This window comes from Tubulanus polymorphus, chromosome 10 (assembly GCF_964204645.1).
Source record: "Tubulanus polymorphus chromosome 10, tnTubPoly1.2, whole genome shotgun sequence".
NCBI lineage: Eukaryota > Metazoa > Nemertea > Palaeonemertea > Tubulaniformes > Tubulanidae > Tubulanus > Tubulanus polymorphus.
This window is the reverse complement of record NC_134034.1, coordinates 781,385-809,283: the sequence shown is the minus strand read 5'-3', so window position 1 is coordinate 809,283 and position 27,899 is coordinate 781,385. Positions and strand designations below refer to the sequence as shown.

At 40.3% G+C, this 27,899-nt stretch overlaps 5 protein-coding genes across 5 annotated transcripts; all 5 read left to right on the top strand.

Annotated features, from left to right (window-relative positions):
- Positions 1-88: 88 nt before the first annotated feature.
- Positions 89-17,147, top strand: LOC141912183 (papilin-like). The gene is made up of 21 exons (XM_074803395.1): positions 89-139; positions 228-270; positions 1,048-1,231; positions 1,734-1,816; positions 2,521-2,579; positions 2,761-2,797; positions 2,891-3,046; positions 3,540-3,553; positions 6,967-7,003; positions 7,095-7,250; positions 10,831-11,014; positions 11,517-11,584; positions 12,304-12,362; positions 12,544-12,580; positions 12,674-12,829; positions 13,323-13,336; positions 14,571-14,610; positions 15,019-15,199; positions 15,473-15,548; positions 16,750-16,786; positions 16,878-17,147. Exons 1-21 carry the CDS (start codon positions 104-106, stop codon positions 17,042-17,044), a joined length of 1,824 nt encoding a protein of 607 aa, XP_074659496.1. The 5' UTR covers positions 89-103; the 3' UTR covers positions 17,045-17,147.
- On the top strand, positions 4,435-6,187 carry LOC141911800 (kunitz-type serine protease inhibitor Vur-KIn-like). Its single transcript, XM_074802853.1, has 5 exons — positions 4,435-4,703; positions 4,788-4,827; positions 5,236-5,416; positions 5,690-5,765; positions 6,032-6,187. Exons 1-5 carry the CDS (start codon positions 4,668-4,670, stop codon positions 6,038-6,040), a joined length of 342 nt encoding a protein of 113 aa, XP_074658954.1. The 5' UTR covers positions 4,435-4,667; the 3' UTR covers positions 6,041-6,187.
- On the top strand, positions 7,910-9,573 carry LOC141911802 (mitochondrial import receptor subunit TOM7 homolog). Its single transcript, XM_074802855.1, has 3 exons — positions 7,910-8,102; positions 8,741-8,789; positions 9,451-9,573. The coding sequence occupies exons 1-3, from the start codon at positions 8,000-8,002 to the stop codon at positions 9,464-9,466; spliced, it is 168 nt and encodes a 55-aa protein (XP_074658956.1). The 5' UTR covers positions 7,910-7,999; the 3' UTR covers positions 9,467-9,573.
- A 545-nt stretch (positions 17,148-17,692) lies between the features above and the next one.
- Positions 17,693-19,356, top strand: LOC141911803 (mitochondrial import receptor subunit TOM7 homolog). The gene is made up of 3 exons (XM_074802856.1): positions 17,693-17,885; positions 18,524-18,572; positions 19,234-19,356. The coding sequence occupies exons 1-3, from the start codon at positions 17,783-17,785 to the stop codon at positions 19,247-19,249; spliced, it is 168 nt and encodes a 55-aa protein (XP_074658957.1). The 5' UTR covers positions 17,693-17,782; the 3' UTR covers positions 19,250-19,356.
- A 1,298-nt stretch (positions 19,357-20,654) lies between these two features.
- Positions 20,655-25,543, top strand: LOC141911791 (glutamate receptor ionotropic, kainate 2-like). Its single transcript, XM_074802843.1, has 8 exons — positions 20,655-20,934; positions 21,552-21,586; positions 21,741-21,923; positions 22,208-22,547; positions 22,795-23,018; positions 23,433-23,655; positions 23,996-24,255; positions 24,797-25,543. Exons 1-8 carry the CDS (start codon positions 20,853-20,855, stop codon positions 24,920-24,922), a joined length of 1,473 nt encoding a protein of 490 aa, XP_074658944.1. The 5' UTR covers positions 20,655-20,852; the 3' UTR covers positions 24,923-25,543.
- The last annotated feature ends 2,356 nt before the right edge of the window (positions 25,544-27,899 follow it).

Genomic DNA, 27,899 nt, shown 5'->3' with positions numbered 1-27,899 from the left:
CGCATGGATCAAACAAATGATAATGAATGATATTTATATGGACGATTGAATATATAGAGAGCAGGATGCCGAGTAGACTCAATATCAGTCAACCTTCAACACGATGAAGTACCTTACAATAGCAGTTATCTGTCTTTGGGTATGTGAAGTATCTATTTGGACAGCAGGGCTATCCTGGGTGGCTCCTAGATCCAGTCCTGATAATTATAAGCTATTTCAATTTGTAGGCCATATGCGTGTACAGTGAACCACCCACTGAGTATAAACGAAGTAAGTAATGTGGCTGTCCTTCTTGTTTTTCCGCATTTTTAGGATCAACTGTGTTCATCCTAATTGTAACTACTGGACATACACACGGCCGATATTTTGTCACTAGGAGGGAGATAGGTGTTGATCTGGAAAGTTTCGTCCATCAGCTCTAAGCCGTTTGGAAGTGCTGGGGGAGAAAATGTGCAAAACTTCACAGAATTTTTCCCTATTCTGCTAATCGATGCTTGACCTTGTTTCATGACATCACAGGGAAAGCCCTCCATGAAGACATCACTTGGAAATCTCTTAAGAAGGGCTTTCCCAGAGATATCCTTATCAAGAACATAGTACTGATTGTTCTACCATATGCCAGTGAGTCTTATACCATGCTATATCATCAAAGTTGAAAATGTACACAGTGCACCATGATTTCATCCCTATCAGCTGTTTACGTAATTGCAAATCTTGGAACAAATCGATTTTTGTCCCCAAAAGTAACTCTTTTGATCCTACTGGACCCATATGGTCCTTCATTTAAGTTGTGCAATGACCAAGTCCTCCGTTCTCTCCAATGCTCACTGTCGATAGTGTTATCCACCCAGCTCACAGTTGTCTACCAAACTCTGTTGTTCATTCCTCAGTTCCACAATTACCTCATTTCTATATTTCCCTCAACTCGGTAGAAATGTCTGTAAACCCCGTTTCACTATCTAGTACCACCGCATAAGCTGTCCTCCATAACGAGTTTCACTACTTTGCGATGAACTGACATTGTTTTTTTTTCTGTCTGATTTTCAGTGGTTTGTTATCTGCCTTTAGAAGTTGGTCACTGTCTTTACACCCCATATGGCTTCACTAAACCTTATAGATATTATTACAACACAGAGACCGAGAAATGCGAAAAGTTCCTATACGAAGGGTGCAATGGAAATAGCAATAATTTCATCGCCAAGGATCTTTGCGAGGCATACTGCATTGACAAGTAATTATCACAAATCAAATTATGACTGCTTTTACGAGAGAGATCCCAAAATAGATTGAGCCAAAAATGAAGGTCCAGTACGCCCGATGATGGCTTAGCCGAAATGTTGCTCGAAATATAATCATTTTAATATAGAACTTTTCATTTTTGGCTGAATTTATTGTGGGATTAAATAAAGCGCCCCATCTCGTGTAAGCGCCCATCCTCCAGCCATCAATGCGCACGCCAATATGTGTCCACAACAACAACTTTGTTAATATGGCGGGCCTAAACGACGTGAGCCTACAACTTCGACAATATAGGCCAACAACTTGATCAGTATGGGTCCACCACTCTGACGCCCTGGTCAACAAGAAACAATCGTATCTCGACCAATCAAACTCAGGGTTAGCCTACAGACTTAACACAAATAATTTGAAAATATTGGTGTGCGTGCGTGCGTGCGTGCGTGCGTGCTGCGTGTAGGGCACAATGATTGAGACTGTGTTTGGTTATTTTATAGATCGGTCATCGTAGAAAAAGAACCGAAAGATTGCGAAAGATGCGCGGCCTTACTGAAACAAGGCTCTTGTACAATGAAGGTTTGTTGAGTTAACTCTGAAATATTCGAAATGAGTTAAAAATATTCGAAATCTTTACCGACAGACCTGTCGTGGAACTCTAGGGTTTCGAGTGACGACACAACGACGTGGTCACCATAACAAAATATATTATAGATCTGACAAGTCTTATTTCTTTCAGGATTTGGACGAATAGGCAGCAACAATTCAACAACTGGGGAACTGGAATTCTGGAAATTATGATAGAATTGATTTAAAAATCCGATTAATTGTTCCATTATCATAAAAACCATTTCACAAGACAGATACATTTTTGACGTATTTTTTATCTAATGTTATTCTATAACCAATCTGGAAAATTACTTCTGCGACCAATCGAACACCAATTTGCCTTAGTTCTTGACTATGGAACGGGCCCTTGGCCCCCGAGCCACCATCTCTAGCTTCACAGTCGAGTATGTAGTAGAGGTGGTTGATGATTTTGTTTGCCGTCTGCTAGGGAAGGTCACGTGCAACGTTTCGCACGGTCACGTGACCTGTCGGATTGCGTATTGAATAATGAAAATCGTTAATCTCGAAAAAATGAAAAAGATAAAAATACATTTGATTTCGGTGAATTTTAAATCGTCGTTATAGTAGATAGTGGTGATAACGTCCGGGATTCCGTTTCCGCCGGTTCGGGTATAAAACAACGTGAGTTCAGTCGACTGTTAGATACATGACTGTTAGATCGCAATCCCTTTACAATGGCGTCGAATAAATTATTGATTTGTGTCGCGTTGCTATGCGTAAGTAGATATCTTATTGATTTTATTGACTTGAACTTATACTGGGCCCAATGCGACCCTGTTTCATATATTCAGGCCTAATGTTGACATTTCCAGAAACCGTGGAGGCAGCGCCATCTTTGTTTTTTTTTTCTAGAGAAATTCAAATTGACTACATGAATTTTATTCGTATTTTTTGTAGACGGTTTTCGTGTGTTCCCAGGCGGCGTTACACTCAAGTAAGCAGTCTCGCAAAACGTGTATATTCAATTTTTGAGTGGTCTCAAGTTTTGAATTGAAACAAGATGTTATTCTATTTCTCTTCCCTCAAGCTGCCTGCTTCCTACCAAAGGATACCGGACCGTGTATGGCGCTGATGCCGAGATTTTACTTTGACCAATCAACAAAGACCTGTCAGTCGTTCACGTACGGAGGTTGCCAGGGAAATGCAAATAACTTCCTCACGCTGGAACAGTGCCAGAAAGAATGTTGAAACATCTAGGTAAGTTAAGAGACTTCTAGAACAGGTCTAAAAGGCTCTATTAGATCAAGTCACTAGTTGGCAATTTGATGATGTCATAGGGGGATTTATGGAGGCAGACATCTGTTTAGAACAGTCTATAGATCAGAGCACGTTTATATTATGATGTAATTGGCGGAATTTTGGAGGCAGCCATCTTTTTTTAGAAGAGTCTATAGATCAGAGCACATAAGAATTACATGATGTCATAGGGGGATTAATGAAAGCAGTCATATTTACATTGAGTACGGGAATTTAAACATGTCTATATTTGTAGATGGACGTGACCAGTTGCTGACCACAGGCGCATGCGCAGAATGACCACAACTGATTGATATTGATGTTTTGAATTCTTCATAAAATGAATAAATTTATTCATCACAACTCGCGTTGTCATCGTTATCGTATATTGTTGGTTTTTCGTGTTATTTCGTGATTTGTCCGACTTATTCTCATCCAAGTGGTTGTCACCGAAGTTAGTCTTAATTTCAGTCGAAAGTTTGTTTGTCTTTACGTGCTTAATTTGAAGAAAAAAAATGTTCCATATACCAAAAAGGGACACCTCGGTGGCACAGGCAAATCGGTCCAGCGGGGAACCCTGAACCGGACACGAACCCTCGACCACGAGCATGACAGTCGAGCATTCTAACCACTAGACCATAGAACCGGACGAAATTGGTAAACTTGGCTGGTCAGGAATCTGGTCAGACATGGTGGTGACCCATTGCGGTAGTAACCAGTTAGACATGGTGATTGGTAATGATAGTTTGATAGTATATTATAATACATTATTTAGTATGATTATTTATTAAGATATCCATATCATAAGTTTCGCAAGAGCCCATCCGACGGATAATGGTTGAATACTGCTTTAAATATTGTTTGTTGTGCCGGAAAATTCATTGGGTTGTTAGTGAGTTTGCCATTGCGGATGTCTACCGCCTTCCCGCCCGATCCCTGTTCGAATATCACTTAATGAGAAAAACGTCACGTGTTTCCGTTATCTCTTGTATCCACGGCAGACGACAAAAAACAAATAAATTAAGAACAGATTTGAAAAATGACGACTAGTAAAAATTATCGATTTGACGAAGCTCCTTATATGAACAGCAAATGAAGTTGCATCTTATGTACAAAAATCATTAAATAAAAGTTTTATCAAAAATTGAAACAAACTTGTGAATTATTTTTGGTTGCATTTTTGTCGGGGGATATCCTAGCACCCTCTCTCCCTCCGTCTCCCTCCCTCTCCCTCCGTCTCCCTCCGTCTCCCTCTCTCCCTCGCTCCGCTCTCTCGCGTCAGCCACTTTCATGCTGGAGCCACCCTCTCCCAGCCTATAATCACTGTCTCGACAGGAATGGAGAGAGAACGACTTCAGATGCACTAGAAACAATTTGAGAGATAGGACATGTTTGGTAAACATAAAAATTAATCCATACCCGGTTGACTATGTGCTCTATCGTCGAACTGTTACACAATTTTTTACGTGTGGATCAAACAAATGATAATGAATGATATTTATATGGACGATTGAATATATAGAGAGCAGGATGCCGAGTAGACTCAATATCAGTCAACCTTCAACACGATGAACAACCTTTCAATAGGAGTTATCTGTTTATGGGTATGTGCAACCTACGTATATTCGGTAACCATGGAGCAGTCCTAGATTCAGCACTAATTCTTATGTCTATTTCAAATTTTTCAGACTATTTTCGCCTACAGTCAATGCATTGAGCTAAGACCAAGTAAGTAATATCTGCCATTTTGTATTTCAGCATTTTTTGAAGCTGTGCACCCAACCCGCAAGTGGCCATGCCAACACAGTTGTTGCCTATTAAGTTCCACAGTTGTCCACCCGAGCACCGAAGTGTCTGATGTTTAAGACCACAGAGGATCCTGGATCGACGGAGTCCACTGGTGCTACAACCACTTCCAGGACTGGGTGAAAACCCACATTTGTCCACTAAGTTCTGTAACGGTCCGGCCGCACACCAAGTCCAACCAGTCCCGCGCCTGTCCATTCACAACTTCCGAGTTTTTCAATCTATTCCATAGTTGTCCATCCAAGTCCACACAAATCCTCCATTGAGCTCAGGTCGTGTTTAAGTAGGCCTGATATGAAATGAAAGTGTTTTTCTATTTATAATCTATAGTGGAGTGTTACCTACCTGCAATAAAAGGTGTTTGTATGGATGTTATTTTTGAATTCAAAACGCTGAGATATTTCTTCAACCACGAGACCAAGAACTGCGAAAAGTTCTATTTCAGCGGATGTAAGGGAAATAAAAATAACTTCCTAGCCAAGGAACTTTGCGAGGCCCGCTGCATTTACAAGTAAATATCAACCATTGTCCGAGCATTACTGGTCTAATATGGGTAAAACTGTATCATGAACCCATCACAACTCTGAGCCCTCATCTCAGAAACCAATGATTGGGCTGAAAATGATACCTTGTTTCTCCTAATCGGCCGGGTCACTTTTGTAAACCGCAATCAGTTCATTTCTATAACTACCGGGTCTGTTGATTATAGTTTAGCTTGATCATGACTTAAGCCTTAATGGTGAATATGGCACATTGAGAAATTATGTTTGTTTGTTTTTTACAGAACAATGATACCAGAAGAACCGAAAGATTGCGAAAGATGCGCCGCGTTATTAAAACAAGGCTCTTGTATTGTGAAGGTTTGTTCAGCAGTTTGAAATAACAAATCATATTAGTTTGAAATATAGAAATTTGATATCAAAACCAGCGGCTGGTCCCATAGTCTAGAGGTATAGACCGAGACCATCTTTCTTCTGTAGACAATCTAATGTTTTATTTAAGACCAGTCTTAGGATTTTAGTTTCAAGTCTCGACTACGGAATTGACCCGGAGGATCATTACCTTGTCGCTTCAACAATCCATATGAAATTAATGAAATACCACCATAAAATTCTATTTCTTGCAGGCAGAATAGGTGATATTACTATGCGGGACTGGTCTCTCCTGGGGCGATTACTGAAAACTATGTCATTTGAAGATTGTTGATTTATAAGTTATATCGTTGTATGTGATGATATAGCAAATGTTTGTTTTGAATTCATTTTTCCGTTACTAGAAATTGTTTTTTCTGTATCAAATAAAATTCGAATTTAAACTGGAATTGATTATCTTTTGACGTTAAACAGCACCAATGAGGGCTAAAAATCTCCTGCACCTTGTTGAAGGCACCTTCTCAGCAGTCCGGAAGGCACACGCTCTCGTAGCTGGAACCATCCTCCACCTGGAGACATCCTCTCAGCAGCGTGGAACCGGCCTCTCCGCTCCGCCTGGAGACACCCTCTCAGCAGCGTGGAACCGGCCTCTCCGCCTGGAGACACCCTTTCAGCAGCGTGGAACCGGCCTCTCCGCCTGGAGACACCCTTTCAGCAGCGTGAGACCTCTACCGCCTTCCCGCCCGACCCCTGTTCGAATATCACTTAATGAGAAAAACGTCACGTGTTTCCGTTATCTCCTGTATCTACGGCAGACGACACAAAACAAATAAATTAGAAACAGATTTGAAAAATGATGACTAGTAAAAATTATCGATTTGACTCGATATAAAACAGGCTGGACGTGGCGGTACTCATAGTTCACACGTTGATTTCTGAAAGATGCATCATTCACGACCGAGTTCAATTATAATTTGCGTTCTTTTGTGCGTAAGTTATTTTAACTCTTTTAGATACCGTCATTCTTGTTTGAATGGGTCGATTGTGGAACTGGTTCCAGAATATTGAGTCCAGATTTAACTGGAATGGTTAATTGTTGAACTAGGAGACCTTTTCGCAGGTTTTAGAAAAATTCAAGTAAAAGCTGCCGGTATCATAAATGAAGTTACGCCTTTAATATTCATTGCAGACGATATTAGCGGGCAGCAGAATACAGGCGTCAAAGTGTAAGCTCATACTAAACATTTTATCGTAATTTGCATAATCTATTCGGCAACTCCCAGTAGTAAGGCTTGGTATAATTTTGATATATTTCAGCACCGTGTGACCTGCCCAAATCGACTGGACCATGTGAGGCCATGTTTATTCGATTCCACTATAATTCCGCCACGGGAACTTGTGAAGAATTCGTGTACGGAGGCTGCAAAGGAAACGCGAACAACTTCCAAACGAAGAAAGCTTGCTTGAAGGCCTGTTCTAAATAGAGTCAGGTCCAATAGTGCAAATCATTGTATGAAATACATTCAAGCTCTGAAGTCGTTAGTTGAATTGTAATAGGACTCAAAAATAAAGACTTCAGTAATGTGATGACTTCTCCCGATTAGAAATTTAGTGTTTATCCAGTGTCTGATATACCAGAGACACTTGACGATATTTTTTTCGATGACTTAAAACTCCGCCAGAAATCCCGTTTCACAAACCGATTGAGGATTGTAAAAGATCAGTTCCATCTGAAACTCTTTCAGGCAGGTGCGTTCCAGTGTAATCGGTTTTAAAATCAGTTCATTTCTATAACTGCCGGGTCTGTTAAATCATGATTTTAGAAAAAAGTAATGTATTGAGAGGCGGCCGGCCGAGTCGCGACGGCCGCGGGCCTGTAGAAACGTATCAATTTTGTTAGCCGTTTTCTTTTCATTTTTTGAAACATATCAAACTTCTTTTGATTTAATTTCTCGCACGACTCGCAGCGGGTATCAATCTACAATCTGAACAACCCCTTCGGACCAGGGAAACATGTAGAGGGCAACGGACCCAATATAATTTGATTTATATTTGATTTTTCTAATGACTCGACATTTCGTGTTGGAGTTTTCGTGGTGTTACACTACACAGACGCTCACGATTCCACCGCGCTTGAGCTGCGCGTTCTTCAGTTCAGTCTTACCTCGCCGTATTGAAAACATTTCACACGAAAAGAACAGCGAATAAATCTCACAGAAATCATGGTTAAATTAAGTACAGCGATGAAGAAGAGAATTTCGACGGTATTTTCTATTGGTAAAACAGCGTTTCATTGGGGATTCATTCCTACCGTGTTATATCTAGGTAAGCGAGAACAGTCAAAACACAATTTAAATTCAGTTTATTTGCTAATGAAATTGATATATACTACGTTTTGTACCGGTAAACTACTCCTAACCCGGTACTGGGGTAGATGTTAGATCCTATAACTGACTCGTCGCGCATGCGCACTGCCTGGACTTAGAAAACTCTTGAAAAGTAACTAAAAATCAGGACTCGAACACGCAACCATGTGAGCGCAAGCATAACGCTATCCCGAGGTGCTAGCGATGCTAGCTTGCCAGTTCACTGGTTTTATAACTTCATATAATCTTACCTTAAGCTACCTTATAGTAATAAACTGTAAAGCCTCACCTAATACTAACCCTAAAGCCTCACCTAACCCTAAACCCTCTTGATACTAACCCTTCTGATCTTATCATTTGAAAAAGCCACCATTTTGTGTACGACTCGGTTATAGGATCTAAATATACCCCGAATTGATGAATTTTATTGAATATCCGAAAATTGTGAGTTCCTCTTTGTCCGGGTTACTTTTGACCGAGATACTATTCCGTTCAAACGCAAGTTTATTTTGGTGTACATACAGTTCAATGGTTGCAGGTGATATGAAGAAGAGATTTTGACGTTTTTACTGAATGTTGGGTTTTAATTTTTGTCAGGTTTCAAGAAAGGCGCAGAACCGGGTATGCCAGAAATAACAGTACTCAGGTACGTACGTAGGCCTCTATAGGAGAAACCACAACGACATGTCACAGCAATAACTGGATCCACACTGTCACCGGGGGGTCATTGATACTGGATTTCACGCTGGAAGATGGAAATTGCCCTTTCAGGATTTAGAGACTTTGTTGTTGCTATTGTCCAGGCGTGGATCCAGGTCCATTCAGTGACTACGGCACAGTGAAAAAAGGGCACCAACTTTGAAAATGGCCAGTATTAATGTCCAGCGATTGAGTTTGATTTTGAGTGCCATTTATTTGTATCATGCCACTTGTGTACCTTTTTTAGATTTTTGGCGAAATTTGCCCTTTTTCGATTAGATTTATAGAGCAACAATAATGTCTCTTTTAGAATAGTGCCCGTTTGAGTAAAGAAAAATGCCTTAGATTGCCTTTTTTATTTTGGGCAATTTATTTTCATTCACATTTTGCTTTAGTCCTAGTACAGAAGGGCAATTATTTTTTATGGCGCACAAATTGTGTGCCCTTTTATTTACTTTTTTCCCGAAACATGAATTTTTTAAAGGCATTTGAAAACTGCGACTACCGCACGTGCTGCATGATCGATAGTCTGGATCCGCGCCTGTTGTCTCACCCTTCCCATCATAGTTGCTAGGTAGTGATTTATGATGTTTTTGTCTCTATTTTAGTTTATTGTGGCAATAACGAACGGCAGCCAGAATTCTACAATCAACACCAGACCAGATTTTATTCAACATATTGTATAAATTGTTTTTTGTACAAAGTTATTACAATAAATAGTATTTAATGTCGATATGAATTAGTTGTTTTATCCTGGTGTAAAGTTTAGAAGAGTTGTACGTCCCAACTGCAAGTAACAGTGTAACTCTAGTGGGTCTTAAGAGACGGCCAGAGCCTTTTTATAGGTTGTTATGGCTCACAACCTGACTTAAGTTAGCAGAGCTTAGTCCATGTATGTGTCTCGACATCCAATGCCAGAGGTGGTTTCGAACTAAGGACCTCTCGGTTCGCAGACCTCCACTCAACCAACTGAGCTAGCTAACTGCACAAGACTAAAATTAGTTTAATTTTGGGATACCCTCACTTCGGAATAGTTGTCGTGGATGATGACAATGTCTATCCAGAATTTCATCGCAATCAAACCCTGGCAAGCGAGGATGTAGGCCTATAAACAATTTTTAATCTGGACAACCAGGACGTTGTTACGGACCCCTCTAGAACCGGCCGCGGCTAGATCTAATAGACTAGACCAGGCGGTGCCTTGAAACTACTGATGTAACGTGAATTATATCTTTCTTTGCCGATAAATTCAGGGCCTTTGGTAAATTAGCTTCATATTGCGTAACCGTCGTGAAGTGAACACTGGATTCGGTATAGGAGGGAGATAGGTGTTGATCTGGAAAGTTTCGTCCATCAGCTCTAAGCCGTTTGGAAGTGCTGGGGGAGAAAATGTGCAAAACTTCACAGAATTTTTCCCTATTCTGCTAATCGATGCTTGACCTTGTTTCATGACATCACAGGGAAAGCCCTCCATGAAGACATCACTTGGAAATCTCTTAAGAAGGGCTTTCCCAGAGATATCCTTATCAAGAACATAGTACTGATTGTTCTACCATATGCCAGTGAGTCTTATACCATGCTATATCATCAAAGTTGAAAATGTACACAGTGCACCATGATTTCATCCCTATCAGCTGTTTACGTAATTGCAAATCTTGGAACAAATCGATTTTTGTCCCCAAAAGTAACTCTTTTGATCCTACTGGACCCATATGGTCCTTCATTTAAGTTGTGCAATGACCAAGTCCTCCGTTCTCTCCAATGCTCACTGTCGATAGTGTTATCCACCCAGCTCACAGTTGTCTACCAAACTCTGTTGTTCATTCCTCAGTTCCACAATTACCTCATTTCTATATTTCCCTCAACTCGGTAGAAATGTCTGTAAACCCCGTTTCACTATCTAGTACCACCGCATAAGCTGTCCTCCATAACGAGTTTCACTACTTTGCGATGAACTGACATTGTTTTTTTTTCTGTCTGATTTTCAGTGGTTTGTTATCTGCCTTTAGAAGTTGGTCACTGTCTTTACACCCCATATGGCTTCACTAAACCTTATAGATATTATTACAACACAGAGACCGAGAAATGCGAAAAGTTCCTATACGAAGGGTGCAATGGAAATAGCAATAATTTCATCGCCAAGGATCTTTGCGAGGCATACTGCATTGACAAGTAATTATCACAAATCAAATTATGACTGCTTTTACGAGAGAGATCCCAAAATAGATTGAGCCAAAAATGAAGGTCCAGTACGCCCGATGATGGCTTAGCCGAAATGTTGCTCGAAATATAATCATTTTAATATAGAACTTTTCATTTTTGGCTGAATTTATTGTGGGATTAAATAAAGCGCCCCATCTCGTGTAAGCGCCCATCCTCCAGCCATCAATGCGCACGCCAATATGTGTCCACAACAACAACTTTGTTAATATGGCGGGCCTAAACGACGTGAGCCTACAACTTCGACAATATAGGCCAACAACTTGATCAGTATGGGTCCACCACTCTGACGCCCTGGTCAACAAGAAACAATCGTATCTCGACCAATCAAACTCAGGGTTAGCCTACAGACTTAACACAAATAATTTGAAAATATTGGTGTGCGTGCGTGCGTGCGTGCGTGCGTGCTGCGTGTAGGGCACAATGATTGAGACTGTGTTTGGTTATTTTATAGATCGGTCATCGTAGAAAAAGAACCGAAAGATTGCGAAAGATGCGCGGCCTTACTGAAACAAGGCTCTTGTACAATGAAGGTTTGTTGAGTTAACTCTGAAATATTCGAAATGAGTTAAAAATATTCGAAATCTTTACCGACAGACCTGTCGTGGAACTCTAGGGTTTCGAGTGACGACACAACGACGTGGTCACCATAACAAAATATATTATAGATCTGACAAGTCTTATTTCTTTCAGGATTTGGACGAATAGGCAGCAACAATTCAACAACTGGGGAACTGGAATTCTGGAAATTATGATAGAATTGATTTAAAAATCCGATTAATTGTTCCATTATCATAAAAACCATTTCACAAGACAGATACATTTTTGACGTATTTTTTATCTAATGTTATTCTATAACCAATCTGGAAAATTACTTCTGCGACCAATCGAACACCAATTTGCCTTAGTTCTTGACTATGGAACGGGCCCTTGGCCCCCGAGCCACCATCTCTAGCTTCACAGTCGAGTATGTAGTAGAGGTGGTTGATGATTTTGTTTGCCGTCTGCTAGGGAAGGTCACGTGCAACGTTTCGCACGGTCACGTGACCTGTCGGATTGCGTATTGAATAATGAAAATCGTTAATCTCGAAAAAATGAAAAAGATAAAAATACATTTGATTTCGGTGAATTTTAAATCGTCGTTATAGTAGATAGTGGTGATAACGTCCGGGATTCCGTTTCCGCCGGTTCGGGTATAAAACAACGTGAGTTCAGTCGACTGTTAGATACATGACTGTTAGATCGCAATCCCTTTACAATGGCGTCGAATAAATTATTGATTTGTGTCGCGTTGCTATGCGTAAGTAGATATCTTATTGATTTTATTGACTTGAACTTATACTGGGCCCAATGCGACCCTGTTTCATATATTCAGGCCTAATGTTGACATTTCCAGAAACCGTGGAGGCAGCGCCATCTTTGTTTTTTTTTTCTAGAGAAATTCAAATTGACTACATGAATTTTATTCGTATTTTTTGTAGACGGTTTTCGTGTGTTCCCAGGCGGCGTTACACTCAAGTAAGCAGTCTCGCAAAACGTGTATATTCAATTTTTGAGTGGTCTCAAGTTTTGAATTGAAACAAGATGTTATTCTATTTCTCTTCCCTCAAGCTGCCTGCTTCCTACCAAAGGATACCGGACCGTGTATGGCGCTGATGCCGAGATTTTACTTTGACCAATCAACAAAGACCTGTCAGTCGTTCACGTACGGAGGTTGCCAGGGAAATGCAAATAACTTCCTCACGCTGGAACAGTGCCAGAAAGAATGTTGAAACATCTAGGTAAGTTAAGAGACTTCTAGAACAGGTCTAAAAGGCTCTATTAGATCAAGTCACTAGTTGGCAATTTGATGATGTCATAGGGGGATTTATGGAGGCAGACATCTGTTTAGAACAGTCTATAGATCAGAGCACGTTTATATTATGATGTAATTGGCGGAATTTTGGAGGCAGCCATCTTTTTTTAGAAGAGTCTATAGATCAGAGCACATAAGAATTACATGATGTCATAGGGGGATTAATGAAAGCAGTCATATTTACATTGAGTACGGGAATTTAAACATGTCTATATTTGTAGATGGACGTGACCAGTTGCTGACCACAGGCGCATGCGCAGAATGACCACAACTGATTGATATTGATGTTTTGAATTCTTCATAAAATGAATAAATTTATTCATCACAACTCGCGTTGTCATCGTTATCGTATATTGTTGGTTTTTCGTGTTATTTCGTGATTTGTCCGACTTATTCTCATCCAAGTGGTTGTCACCGAAGTTAGTCTTAATTTCAGTCGAAAGTTTGTTTGTCTTTACGTGCTTAATTTGAAGAAAAAAAATGTTCCATATACCAAAAAGGGACACCTCGGTGGCACAGGCAAATCGGTCCAGCGGGGAACCCTGAACCGGACACGAACCCTCGACCACGAGCATGACAGTCGAGCATTCTAACCACTAGACCATAGAACCGGACGAAATTGGTAAACTTGGCTGGTCAGGAATCTGGTCAGACATGGTGGTGACCCATTGCGGTAGTAACCAGTTAGACATGGTGATTGGTAATGATAGTTTGATAGTATATTATAATACATTATTTAGTATGATTATTTATTAAGATATCCATATCATAAGTTTCGCAAGAGCCCATCCGACGGATAATGGTTGAATACTGCTTTAAATATTGTTTGTTGTGCCGGAAAATTCATTGGGTTGTTAGTGAGTTTGCCATTGCGGATGTCTACCGCCTTCCCGCCCGATCCCTGTTCGAATATCACTTAATGAGAAAAACGTCACGTGTTTCCGTTATCTCTTGTATCCACGGCAGACGACAAAAAACAAATAAATTAAGAACAGATTTGAAAAATGACGACTAGTAAAAATTATCGATTTGACGAAGCTCCTTATATGAACAGCAAATGAAGTTGCATCTTATGTACAAAAATCATTAAATAAAAGTTTTATCAAAAATTGAAACAAACTTGTGAATTATTTTTGGTTGCATTTTTGTCGGGGGATATCCTAGCACCCTCTCTCCCTCCGTCTCCCTCCCTCTCCCTCCGTCTCCCTCCGTCTCCCTCTCTCCCTCGCTCCGCTCTCTCGCGTCAGCCACTTTCATGCTGGAGCCACCCTCTCCCAGCCTATAATCACTGTCTCGACAGGAATGGAGAGAGAACGACTTCAGATGCACTAGAAACAATTTGAGAGATAGGACATGTTTGGTAAACATAAAAATTAATCCATACCCGGTTGACTATGTGCTCTATCGTCGAACTGTTACACAATTTTTTACGTGTGGATCAAACAAATGATAATGAATGATATTTATATGGACGATTGAATATATAGAGAGCAGGATGCCGAGTAGACTCAATATCAGTCAACCTTCAACACGATGAACAACCTTTCAATAGGAGTTATCTGTTTATGGGTATGTGCAACCTACGTATATTCGGTAACCATGGAGCAGTCCTAGATTCAGCACTAATTCTTATGTCTATTTCAAATTTTTCAGACTATTTTCGCCTACAGTCAATGCATTGAGCTAAGACCAAGTAAGTAATATCTGCCATTTTGTATTTCAGCATTTTTTGAAGCTGTGCACCCAACCCGCAAGTGGCCATGCCAACACAGTTGTTGCCTATTAAGTTCCACAGTTGTCCACCCGAGCACCGAAGTGTCTGATGTTTAAGACCACAGAGGATCCTGGATCGACGGAGTCCACTGGTGCTACAACCACTTCCAGGACTGGGTGAAAACCCACATTTGTCCACTAAGTTCTGTAACGGTCCGGCCGCACACCAAGTCCAACCAGTCCCGCGCCTGTCCATTCACAACTTCCGAGTTTTTCAATCTATTCCATAGTTGTCCATCCAAGTCCACACAAATCCTCCATTGAGCTCAGGTCGTGTTTAAGTAGGCCTGATATGAAATGAAAGTGTTTTTCTATTTATAATCTATAGTGGAGTGTTACCTACCTGCAATAAAAGGTGTTTGTATGGATGTTATTTTTGAATTCAAAACGCTGAGATATTTCTTCAACCACGAGACCAAGAACTGCGAAAAGTTCTATTTCAGCGGATGTAAGGGAAATAAAAATAACTTCCTAGCCAAGGAACTTTGCGAGGCCCGCTGCATTTACAAGTAAATATCAACCATTGTCCGAGCATTACTGGTCTAATATGGGTAAAACTGTATCATGAACCCATCACAACTCTGAGCCCTCATCTCAGAAACCAATGATTGGGCTGAAAATGATACCTTGTTTCTCCTAATCGGCCGGGTCACTTTTGTAAACCGCAATCAGTTCATTTCTATAACTACCGGGTCTGTTGATTATAGTTTAGCTTGATCATGACTTAAGCCTTAATGGTGAATATGGCACATTGAGAAATTATGTTTGTTTGTTTTTTACAGAACAATGATACCAGAAGAACCGAAAGATTGCGAAAGATGCGCCGCGTTATTAAAACAAGGCTCTTGTATTGTGAAGGTTTGTTCAGCAGTTTGAAATAACAAATCATATTAGTTTGAAATATAGAAATTTGATATCAAAACCAGCGGCTGGTCCCATAGTCTAGAGGTATAGACCGAGACCATCTTTCTTCTGTAGACAATCTAATGTTTTATTTAAGACCAGTCTTAGGATTTTAGTTTCAAGTCTCGACTACGGAATTGACCCGGAGGATCATTACCTTGTCGCTTCAACAATCCATATGAAATTAATGAAATACCACCATAAAATTCTATTTCTTGCAGGCAGAATAGGTGATATTACTATGCGGGACTGGTCTCTCCTGGGGCGATTACTGAAAACTATGTCATTTGAAGATTGTTGATTTATAAGTTATATCGTTGTATGTGATGATATAGCAAATGTTTGTTTTGAATTCATTTTTCCGTTACTAGAAATTGTTTTTTCTGTATCAAATAAAATTCGAATTTAAACTGGAATTGATTATCTTTTGACGTTAAACAGCACCAATGAGGGCTAAAAATCTCCTGCACCTTGTTGAAGGCACCTTCTCAGCAGTCCGGAAGGCACACGCTCTCGTAGCTGGAACCATCCTCCACCTGGAGACATCCTCTCAGCAGCGTGGAACCGGCCTCTCCGCTCCGCCTGGAGACACCCTCTCAGCAGCGTGGAACCGGCCTCTCCGCCTGGAGACACCCTTTCAGCAGCGTGGAACCGGCCTCTCCGCCTGGAGACACCCTTTCAGCAGCGTGAGACCTCTACCGCCTTCCCGCCCGACCCCTGTTCGAATATCACTTAATGAGAAAAACGTCACGTGTTTCCGTTATCTCCTGTATCTACGGCAGACGACACAAAACAAATAAATTAGAAACAGATTTGAAAAATGATGACTAGTAAAAATTATCGATTTGACTCGATATAAAACAGGCTGGACGTGGCGGTACTCATAGTTCACACGTTGATTTCTGAAAGATGCATCATTCACGACCGAGTTCAATTATAATTTGCGTTCTTTTGTGCGTAAGTTATTTTAACTCTTTTAGATACCGTCATTCTTGTTTGAATGGGTCGATTGTGGAACTGGTTCCAGAATATTGAGTCCAGATTTAACTGGAATGGTTAATTGTTGAACTAGGAGACCTTTTCGCAGGTTTTAGAAAAATTCAAGTAAAAGCTGCCGGTATCATAAATGAAGTTACGCCTTTAATATTCATTGCAGACGATATTAGCGGGCAGCAGAATACAGGCGTCAAAGTGTAAGCTCATACTAAACATTTTATCGTAATTTGCATAATCTATTCGGCAACTCCCAGTAGTAAGGCTTGGTATAATTTTGATATATTTCAGCACCGTGTGACCTGCCCAAATCGACTGGACCATGTGAGGCCATGTTTATTCGATTCCACTATAATTCCGCCACGGGAACTTGTGAAGAATTCGTGTACGGAGGCTGCAAAGGAAACGCGAACAACTTCCAAACGAAGAAAGCTTGCTTGAAGGCCTGTTCTAAATAGAGTCAGGTCCAATAGTGCAAATCATTGTATGAAATACATTCAAGCTCTGAAGTCGTTAGTTGAATTGTAATAGGACTCAAAAATAAAGACTTCAGTAATGTGATGACTTCTCCCGATTAGAAATTTAGTGTTTATCCAGTGTCTGATATACCAGAGACACTTGACGATATTTTTTTCGATGACTTAAAACTCCGCCAGAAATCCCGTTTCACAAACCGATTGAGGATTGTAAAAGATCAGTTCCATCTGAAACTCTTTCAGGCAGGTGCGTTCCAGTGTAATCGGTTTTAAAATCAGTTCATTTCTATAACTGCCGGGTCTGTTAAATCATGATTTTAGAAAAAAGTAATGTATTGAGAGGCGGCCGGCCGAGTCGCGACGGCCGCGGGCCTGTAGAAACGTATCAATTTTGTTAGCCGTTTTCTTTTCATTTTTTGAAACATATCAAACTTCTTTTGATTTAATTTCTCGCACGACTCGCAGCGGGTATCAATCTACAATCTGAACAACCCCTTCGGACCAGGGAAACATGTAGAGGGCAACGGACCCAATATAATTTGATTTATATTTGATTTTTCTAATGACTCGACATTTCGTGTTGGAGTTTTCGTGGTGTTACACTACACAGACGCTCACGATTCCACCGCGCTTGAGCTGCGCGTTCTTCAGTTCAGTCTTACCTCGCCGTATTGAAAACATTTCACACGAAAAGAACAGCGAATAAATCTCACAGAAATCATGGTTAAATTAAGTACAGCGATGAAGAAGAGAATTTCGACGGTATTTTCTATTGGTAAAACAGCGTTTCATTGGGGATTCATTCCTACCGTGTTATATCTAGGTAAGCGAGAACAGTCAAAACACAATTTAAATTCAGTTTATTTGCTAATGAAATTGATATATACTACGTTTTGTACCGGTAAACTACTCCTAACCCGGTACTGGGGTAGATGTTAGATCCTATAACTGACTCGTCGCGCATGCGCACTGCCTGGACTTAGAAAACTCTTGAAAAGTAACTAAAAATCAGGACTCGAACACGCAACCATGTGAGCGCAAGCATAACGCTATCCCGAGGTGCTAGCGATGCTAGCTTGCCAGTTCACTGGTTTTATAACTTCATATAATCTTACCTTAAGCTACCTTATAGTAATAAACTGTAAAGCCTCACCTAATACTAACCCTAAAGCCTCACCTAACCCTAAACCCTCTTGATACTAACCCTTCTGATCTTATCATTTGAAAAAGCCACCATTTTGTGTACGACTCGGTTATAGGATCTAAATATACCCCGAATTGATGAATTTTATTGAATATCCGAAAATTGTGAGTTCCTCTTTGTCCGGGTTACTTTTGACCGAGATACTATTCCGTTCAAACGCAAGTTTATTTTGGTGTACATACAGTTCAATGGTTGCAGGTGATATGAAGAAGAGATTTTGACGTTTTTACTGAATGTTGGGTTTTAATTTTTGTCAGGTTTCAAGAAAGGCGCAGAACCGGGTATGCCAGAAATAACAGTACTCAGGTACGTACGTAGGCCTCTATAGGAGAAACCACAACGACATGTCACAGCAATAACTGGATCCACACTGTCACCGGGGGGTCATTGATACTGGATTTCACGCTGGAAGATGGAAATTGCCCTTTCAGGATTTAGAGACTTTGTTGTTGCTATTGTCCAGGCGTGGATCCAGGTCCATTCAGTGACTACGGCACAGTGAAAAAAGGGCACCAACTTTGAAAATGGCCAGTATTAATGTCCAGCGATTGAGTTTGATTTTGAGTGCCATTTATTTGTATCATGCCACTTGTGTACCTTTTTTAGATTTTTGGCGAAATTTGCCCTTTTTCGATTAGATTTATAGAGCAACAATAATGTCTCTTTTAGAATAGTGCCCGTTTGAGTAAAGAAAAATGCCTTAGATTGCCTTTTTTATTTTGGGCAATTTATTTTCATTCACATTTTGCTTTAGTCCTAGTACAGAAGGGCAATTATTTTTTATGGCGCACAAATTGTGTGCCCTTTTATTTACTTTTTTCCCGAAACATGAATTTTTTAAAGGCATTTGAAAACTGCGACTACCGCACGTGCTGCATGATCGATAGTCTGGATCCGCGCCTGTTGTCTCACCCTTCCCATCATAGTTGCTAGGTAGTGATTTATGATGTTTTTGTCTCTATTTTAGTTTATTGTGGCAATAACGAACGGCAGCCAGAATTCTACAATCAACACCAGACCAGATTTTATTCAACATATTGTATAAATTGTTTTTTGTACAAAGTTATTACAATAAATAGTATTTAATGTCGATATGAATTAGTTGTTTTATCCTGGTGTAAAGTTTAGAAGAGTTGTACGTCCCAACTGCAAGTAACAGTGTAACTCTAGTGGGTCTTAAGAGACGGCCAGAGCCTTTTTATAGGTTGTTATGGCTCACAACCTGACTTAAGTTAGCAGAGCTTAGTCCATGTATGTGTCTCGACATCCAATGCCAGAGGTGGTTTCGAACTAAGGACCTCTCGGTTCGCAGACCTCCACTCAACCAACTGAGCTAGCTAACTGCACAAGACTAAAATTAGTTTAATTTTGGGATACCCTCACTTCGGAATAGTTGTCGTGGATGATGACAATGTCTATCCAGAATTTCATCGCAATCAAACCCTGGCAAGCGAGGATGTAGGCCTATAAACAATTTTTAATCTGGACAACCAGGACGTTGTTACGGACCCCTCTAGAACCGGCCGCGGCTAGATCTAATAGACTAGACCAGGCGGTGCCTTGAAACTACTGATGTAACGTGAATTATATCTTTCTTTGCCGATAAATTCAGGGCCTTTGGTAAATTAGCTTCATATTGCGTAACCGTCGTGAAGTGAACACTGGATTCGGTATCACTCGATTCAAATTTATTTCATCACTCGATTCAAATTTATTATAAATTTTTTAGTGGTTTTTAATGTGTATTTTTGCACTGTTAATTGAATAAAAAGATATTTTACGTTAAAATAAAATTGTGAATATACAACTTATTTCATCTAATTCCTTGTAGTTGTTATTGTACGGAAGTTGTTAGCAGTTAATCGAACTCGATTGCCTGAGTCGGAATGGTTCCTTTTCACGTTAGTTTATGAAAGACCCGCCAACATCGAGCATGGCGGCAGCACCTGACGGTATAGTCGTTGCTCTAGATGTCTGGAAGTTTTGACTGAAGTCGTCACCAGTTTAGGCTATCGTCCGGTTTGGTTACCGGTCTCTATATTCAATTAGATATTAGATATTACATATTGAATGGGACTGGCAACCAGTCTACGTTAACCGATGTATAGATTCATATAAAACGATATTCAATGAAGTTATATTTCTCGTAATAAATCAAACAATTCTTTTTTTACTGCATTCATTTTTATTTTACACTTTCACTTTGACCATTATAGTATTACAGTCGTCACCGCCAGATTGCGTCTGCGACCGCGCGGGACAGAAACGATTGACTTTAATTATTGTGTGACCGCAATTTTCGATAAATACTTATTTCCGTTGATGTTCGTCCTACTTTTCAAAAAACAACAACAGCAGCAGCAGCCAGTAGCAGCGGTAACCCAATTGAGTATTGTTATCTCAGCATGAATCCGCGGCGGGTTTACCTCACTGTTTGACGCGGCTGCGTTCTACACACAGTATCTATATATTACCTGTTACTGCTATTCGGGGATAAGCCGTACTGCGCGCTACAAACTATATTAATATATAATCGAGTTTTAGCTTCACGGTTCATTGCGTGAAGTTGAATAGTGATTTTATGAAATGGATGCAATGAATTTGTTGGTTAGTTTTCTGTTACTGATGGTGACAGCGACCTCGATGACTGCAGCTCAGGCGACACCAAGTAAGTTCTCTCTAAAACATTTTCTATAACATATGCGTGAACAGAACGTTGATCAAGAATTGTTCCGTAATTCCCCCCTCGCCCTTGAGATAGCCTGCACTACATTCAAGTTTCGAGCCCGCATATGACACCGGACTGTGAATTTTTGCCGAAAACCGTATCGCGACCCTGGGAAAAAATAGGTTGTGACCTTTTCGAAATAGACGCGGTAGATTACCTGATAACAGTCGATTATTTGAGCAATTACTGGGAGATGACCGAGATACTCCACGAAATCGAACGTGGTCATTAGTAAACTGAAGGATCATTTGGCATGATTTGGTATTCCTGATATCTTAGTCAGTGACAAAGGACCTCAATTCGTCAGCGAACAGTTCAAAAACTTAATGAATAAATGGGTGCAGGGTTTCCCTATTGGTGTTAGGATTCTTCGAAAATACGAATGCATAGGAAAACATGCAATTTCCAGAGAATCGGTGTCAAATTTGCAGCAGGTTTACACAATTTCTTTCCTGAGAAGGACTCGTGAAAATGTCCTCTCAACCAGATCCTGTGTATATATTGTCGGTTTTTGCGATTATTGTTCTGTATGAGTCTTGTAATCAATATACTTTCAGAGCCTCCCGGTGAACTGAAAATCACTACAATTACAGTAAGTGCTGTTAACCGGCCTATTTCACATTACAGCGGCCATCTTGGATTTTGATAAAGTCTCGCGTGGTCTAATCGAAATTGTGCGAGATCCGAGATGGCCGCTTTAATGTAATTAACAGTTCATTTTAAAATGTATGATTTATTTGATTCAGGAGAAACCGTTTCTCATGATAACTTCTGCCGGGACTTTTGAAGGATATATCGTTGATTTAGTGAACGCTCTCGCTGATGAAGTCGGTTTCAAGTACAAATTGAAGTTAGTCGCCGACGGGAGATACGGGGCTCTCACGCCAGACGGCAAATGGAACGGGATGATTGGCGAACTGCTCAACAAGGTAATTTGCATATACATGTCTTCTAGGAACTCTCGTAAAATTAATTTGAATATGGGAAAGTTAATTTTCGTCTAGGTAATTATCATATTTAAGCAGGTGATCATACATACTGTTAAATACTGTCATCAACTAATTTGCATACTGTAGATACAGTCGTCAAGTAATTTGCATACGGTAGATACAGTCGTCAAGTAATTTGCATACTGTATACACTGTAGTCAAGTAATTTGCATACTGTAGACGCTGTCGTCAAGTATTGATTGGTTTTTTTCTCGTTATTTCAGACAGTGGATATGTCGGCTGCAGCTTTAACGATATCCTACATCAGATCACAAGTTGTAGATTTCAGCAAACCTTACTTGAAGCTCGGCACTACTATACTTATGCGGAAACCCACCAGGGAGCGCCAGTCGTCGATGTTCGCAATATTGGCCCCGTTTGAGGTGGAGGTTTGGGTGTTTATAGTTATCGCGTACGCCGTTATGAGTTTCATACTATTCCTACTCGGCAGATTCACAGAGTGGCAACAAAACCCAAACTCCGATCACTCCGATATCGAGGAACGAAACGCATTCTCGTGCCTCAACAGCGCTTGGTTTCTGTTCGGATTTCCGGGCAAAGCTGGTAAATAGAATCAAAGCTAAAATTGCCACAAGGCGGCTATCTGAAAAAATTTGATGCTTATCTATACTAGGACCTTCCATATTTTAAGAGAGGATTTGATTGTGAATAACTTGTAATTAATTTGAATATTCAAAATGGCCGCAAAGCAGCCATATCAGAGTATTGAAGCCACACTCAACGCCTTAAACTCAGAGAATTGTGTAATCAAAACAAGTTTATTGTACATGGGATTGATTTTTATTTACAGGTTTGACACCAATCTCGTTATCAGTTCGTATAGTCAGCGCCGTCTGGTGGATATTTTCATTTTTTGTATTTGCCACCTATGTGGCTTCGCTCTCGTCAATAATCGGGGTCGTTTCCAACAGTATGCCGAAACCAACCGTAGAAAGTGCATCTGACCTCGCAGCTCAGACCAAAATCAAGTACGGAACAATAGCTGGCGGTTCAACGATGACGTTTTTCAAAACAGTAATGATTTTCAATCTTTTAAAGTCAGAAACCCTTCATGTAGAACTAGCGTCCCCTTTTTGTGTTTCTAATGACGTTTGAAGTTCCAATATCATTGAAGATGAGTCAAAGTATAGACTTGAAACTTTAGCTCGAAAAGAACATTTCTTTCAAGATTTTGGGTCTATTCCTTCACCAGAGAACAGCTGAGGCGGTGGAGGGATTATAAATGTAGCTCGAAAGGAAATGTTGAAGAACCCCAAATTACCTCTATAGAAGTTCCTCTATGGGAATTTTGATACTTAAGCAATTTAGTTCTTCCTTGAGCAAAGTTGAAGTGTGCTATCCTTCCATCCATGTTGTTAAAGATGATCCGAGTATAATATTTAAAGATTAAGTTCCTAATAACCGCACGTGAATTGTATCTTATTGCAGTCAAAGATATCTGTCTACGAGAAGATGTGGCAGTTTATGAGCACGCATGAGCCGTCTGTATTTGTGAGAACAAGTAAAGAAGGATTCGAACGCGCCAGAAGAGGAAATTACGCCTTTATCGCCGAATCGACGACGATCGATTACATCGTCCAGCGCGAATGCTCCCTGATGAAAGTCGGAGGTCTTCTCGATTCGAAAGGTTATGGACTCGCTTTCCCGAAAGGTAAATATGCTACAGCATGTTCCCCCGGTCGGGACTCGAACCTGATAGCATTACTATCCTCCAGCCACAGCACGGACCGTGCCATTCTCGATGGGAGCAAATGGTGCTACAGTGAGACTCTAAATGACTGTTAAACAATGAACAAAGATGGCGCTATATATAAGCCCCAAAAATCAATACTTATCTAAAGACATGACTAATCTTTAACGTTTGCGATTAAGAATATAGAAATCAAAGTGAAGGCATTGCTGGTAAAATAATTTGTTTATAAAGAGATGGGGTCCTCGTTGAATGTAAAAGATATCAAATGAGTAATTATTCGTTTTCAAATTTTTGAAAGGATCCCCATACAAGGATTCGGTCAACTTGGCTCTGTTGAAATTACAAGAAAGTGGAAGGTTGCATCAACTCTATCGGAAATGGTTTCACTCGAACAGCTGCGTGCAGGATGACGATGATAAGCTTCCGCGTCATGTAAACATCGGAGTGTCTGAAATACGAGGAGCCTTCGTCATTCTGGTGCTCGGTGTTATCGTAGCGGTCGTCGTCGCCATATTTGAGTGTTTATATCGCGCCGCGCAAAGATCTAAAGATAAAAAGGTTCGTAATTTGCATATACGTCATCGTACGCGCTACTTTCGCTGGCTATACTGCCCACCGATTGGTTCCCGCGTACGGATACGGTTTTATACGGTATAGCTTACTTTTTACCTCCGAGCAAAGGGATATGATTATGAATTTGTAAAGTACCCAACCTTGCGTAAGTCACGGATCAGCGAAAGTCGGATAATCGCTTATATCGGATGAATATTGATGGTCCCGAAAGTTACCGTTCTACATATTGTTTCATTTGAATATAAATGTTTAATATATATTGTAAGTTATTTTACTGTGTCTTTGCTCCTGATGTTTTATCATATGCTATGTTATTAAGTTCTTCATTTTATGTAAATGTATTAACCCTTTGTACAGCGCATAGATTATTATTTTAGTTATGCGCTATATAAGAAATAAATTATTATTATTATTATTATTATTATTATTATTATTATTATTATTATTATTATTATTATTATTATTATTATTATTATTATTATTATTATTATTATTATCATTATCATTAATATTTCTGATTTTGTAGTCGACGTTTAGTGATCAGTTCAGCTCGGATCAGAAGCGATCAGTCGGCGGTTGTTGTTCTACGACACGAGATGTAACCCCACCTCCGAGATCCGCGTCACCGTCCGAACTCAAACAAGGTGCTTAGAGCTGATGTAGACAGCGGGAACACAGACAGACGGATCGATGAGACAGCAGAGCCACCTACATTAGTCGGCAACCAGTTCCACGAAATTAGACATTAGTGAATTGATTTTTACTAACACTCTGCTGGTCCTGGTGTTGAACCGACCGAGGCTTTTGCCTCTAACGTATGAAATTCAGTAGTAGCGTGTTTTGCCTTGTAGATTATGTTTTTCTAGACCTCATATTTTTGTTCATGTTCCATGTTCTGTTTGACAGATTCTTGAGATGCAGATTTCAAAACTATTATTGGCGTTTCGATGTTTGACTACCTCTGGCGGAATTCTATTGAACTAAATAAAATCGCATGATATCAATAATTGTTAGATATTTGTTGAAATTTCCACATTGTGAATAATACATATAGCTGATGTACTGGCAATCGAGGATCCACCAGGTGTGCTAGTGGTTTTTGTGTTCGACAGTCAACCGATTCTTCCTCTGGCAATCGAGGATCCACCAGGTGTGCTAGTGGTTTTTTGTGTACGACAGTCAACCGATTCTTCCTCTGGCAATCGAGGATCCGTAGTTGAATGTATCTTTTTATTTTGGAGACAAATTTGAAATATTACAACATTTCACAATAAACATCGTAAATCTTACATATTTCCATTGTCTTAACTTGTTTGTCTTACTTTGGGTTCGAATCTCAGTGAAAGTATCCCGACTTTAATGACCCAAACGTCCGTGACGTCACGTAAGTTCAACCTCTGTGTTGGCCATGTACTACGGGAACTGACCTCACCTGAGGTCCAGTCTAAGTTCACCAAGAACCTTAGTGTCTGTTATACCACAGAGTACACTAGAATCGTAGAGCGACGTGGAGACAGCCACACTTACAGGACTAGATAACTATCTAAGTTGCGGTATAGACCGATATACTCAATAAAGAAAAAACAGTACACTCGTGGAGCAAACGCGTATTCGCGAGACCTACTAGTGTTTTTTTCCCATGCCTCTATTCAACAAGCTCTCGTCTGTTGTGAAGTCCACTCCGATTTTTCTGAATATCGGCATACATTAAAACTATAAGGATCCGTATCCACAACAGTATATACGACCAGTTACTATGAAAACCAGTTTGAGTTTAGTTTTTATCGTTGCTATGGTGATGTGTTGGTCAGCTCTGATGACCGGTGGTCAAGGGACTGATGAATCGTTCAGGTTTCGCCGGTTGAAACTGGATGAAGACCCGGGTGTTAAAGTCTCGTCTGTTCCGGTCAGATATTGGATAGATTGCGCATGGGCGTGTGGCAATGACCGGAACTGTGATGGCTACAGATCTATTTCAGGTACATGTGAACTCTATAAGGATTCATCCCGTAAACTTCAAACACCGACTCCGGCAAGCGAGCAGATGATTACTTACGGCAAAGGTAATTTCTTTGAATTAAGAAGTTCAATAATAGAATTTTATATGATTGAATTTATTAATTATGAAACCAGAACGTTTCGGCTGTTGACGACGAACGGCCATCATCAGGTGGAATGTGACCTGAACGACCACATAAACTACAGAAGCTACGTGTCAGAACCAGTGGCGGATTTAGCCTACCGCACTTGCCGCTAATGCGGTAGTCAACATTTTTCCTCTAACAACATTTTATTTATTTCATGGATGGACTCGACTTAGAAAAAAGTACCCATATTAAAACAGGAATTTTCTCTTCCAAAACCCAGGAAATGTCATCTCAGCCCTTTAAATTTTTCAAAATTATCTGGGGGAGGACCCCCAAACCCCCGTAGGCACTCGTATTGCACATCTCATGCCTTCGGCGCTCGGTTGCCGAAATGCGGTAGTCATTTTATGCCTCTGGATCCGCCACTGAGAACTAACAATTAACAGAACTAGCGATAAAAACAACAAAGGGTACTGTAGAAAGTGGGGTCGCTAATCACGATTTTACTACCAATTACCAATTTGACTTAGAGAAATCGAAACTTATCCATCCATCCCTGTACAGACATTCACAAGAGACAGCAGTTTCAACCCTTTCTTGTAAACTTTCATCCTCGCTTGCCAGGGGTCCGGTATCACTCCCGAACTCGCTTCCACCAGCCCCCTGGCCTCACGAAGCGTGATTTCATTACTGGCGCTGTTGCGCGTGACGTCATATATCGATTTGCGAAATACTTCCTTGTTCGGTAAAACGTTCGCTGATTGGTCCATTTAAATGGAAAACCAACAGAAGTCTACTGACGGTTTGTTACAAGCGCTGTGATTGGTACGACCGGATTCTGGTCGGCTAGTAACGACTCCAACGATTCGTGAGGTCAAGGGGTTCGGCGAACAGCTTTAGCGTAGTGGGTTCGAATCCCTTGACGGGTCAAGATAGTAAACTTTCGAAATCCAAGTTATCTACCACGAATTAAGACACACGGATTAGGCAACATCGTTTTATTTGACTAGTAATTTCTTCGTTGTTCATTATTACAAATGGAGTTTTCTACTTGTCTCTGCGTCCTGTTCTCCACTAGTGCGGGTTCAGTTCAATATGACTCTTACAGTACTAGTTCCCCATTTGTGTCCAGGTTTAATTTACTCGTTAGTCAAACAAGATCAGGATGTTCTCAGGACTAGACTCGTCAAGTCAATAAATTCACAAATAACGTGATGGAAAACTTTTTTCTTTGGCCACAGAATCATTAGTTCACATATTGATAATCGTTGAAAATTCTCAGTGGAAAAATTGATGGTTCTGCTGTTTCTATTCTATACATTATTCACATACGTCAAGCAAATTGATGAATCGGAGGACAGCGTCGTCTAGCAGCAAAAACAAACCACAGTCTGCAGTCCAACAAACTCAATCATCAAACTGTTAATAGAGACGTCTGTCCTCTGACCGTCAGCAACAGTTTCTGTCCCCTGGACCCAGTTCCACAGTTGTGAGTTAGAGTTAACTCTGAGTTAAAGTTAGTTCATTTTCGATGTTTTAACC

What these genes read in the sequence shown, in the direction of transcription:
- LOC141912183 (XM_074803395.1), top strand. Translation starts at nt 104, where the DNA reads ATGAAGTACCTTACAATAGCAGTTATCTGTCTTTGG. An exon ending in GAAAGCTTGCTTGAAGGCCT is followed by an intron (nt 7,251 to 10,830) that starts GTTCTAAATAGA and finishes TCTGATTTTCAG; the next exon opens with TGGTTTGTTATCTGCCTTTA. An exon ending in ATGCATTGAGCTAAGACCAA is followed by an intron (nt 14,611 to 15,018) that starts GTAAGTAATATC and finishes TATAATCTATAG; the next exon opens with TGGAGTGTTACCTACCTGCA.
- LOC141911800 (XM_074802853.1), top strand. Translation starts at nt 4,668, where the DNA reads ATGAACAACCTTTCAATAGGAGTTATCTGTTTATGG. An exon ending in TAGGAGTTATCTGTTTATGG is followed by an intron (nt 4,704 to 4,787) that starts GTATGTGCAACC and finishes CAAATTTTTCAG; the next exon opens with ACTATTTTCGCCTACAGTCA. An exon ending in ATGCATTGAGCTAAGACCAA is followed by an intron (nt 4,828 to 5,235) that starts GTAAGTAATATC and finishes TATAATCTATAG; the next exon opens with TGGAGTGTTACCTACCTGCA.
- LOC141911802 (XM_074802855.1), top strand. Translation starts at nt 8,000, where the DNA reads ATGGTTAAATTAAGTACAGCGATGAAGAAGAGAATTTCGACGGTATTT. An exon ending in TCCTACCGTGTTATATCTAG is followed by an intron (nt 8,103 to 8,740) that starts GTAAGCGAGAAC and finishes AATTTTTGTCAG; the next exon opens with GTTTCAAGAAAGGCGCAGAA.
- LOC141911803 (XM_074802856.1), top strand. Translation starts at nt 17,783, where the DNA reads ATGGTTAAATTAAGTACAGCGATGAAGAAGAGAATTTCGACGGTATTT. An exon ending in TCCTACCGTGTTATATCTAG is followed by an intron (nt 17,886 to 18,523) that starts GTAAGCGAGAAC and finishes AATTTTTGTCAG; the next exon opens with GTTTCAAGAAAGGCGCAGAA.
- LOC141911791 (XM_074802843.1), top strand. Translation starts at nt 20,853, where the DNA reads ATGGATGCAATGAATTTGTTGGTTAGTTTTCTGTTACTGATGGTGACA. An exon ending in TGCAGCTCAGGCGACACCAA is followed by an intron (nt 20,935 to 21,551) that starts GTAAGTTCTCTC and finishes ATATACTTTCAG; the next exon opens with AGCCTCCCGGTGAACTGAAA. An exon ending in TGAAAATCACTACAATTACA is followed by an intron (nt 21,587 to 21,740) that starts GTAAGTGCTGTT and finishes TATTTGATTCAG; the next exon opens with GAGAAACCGTTTCTCATGAT.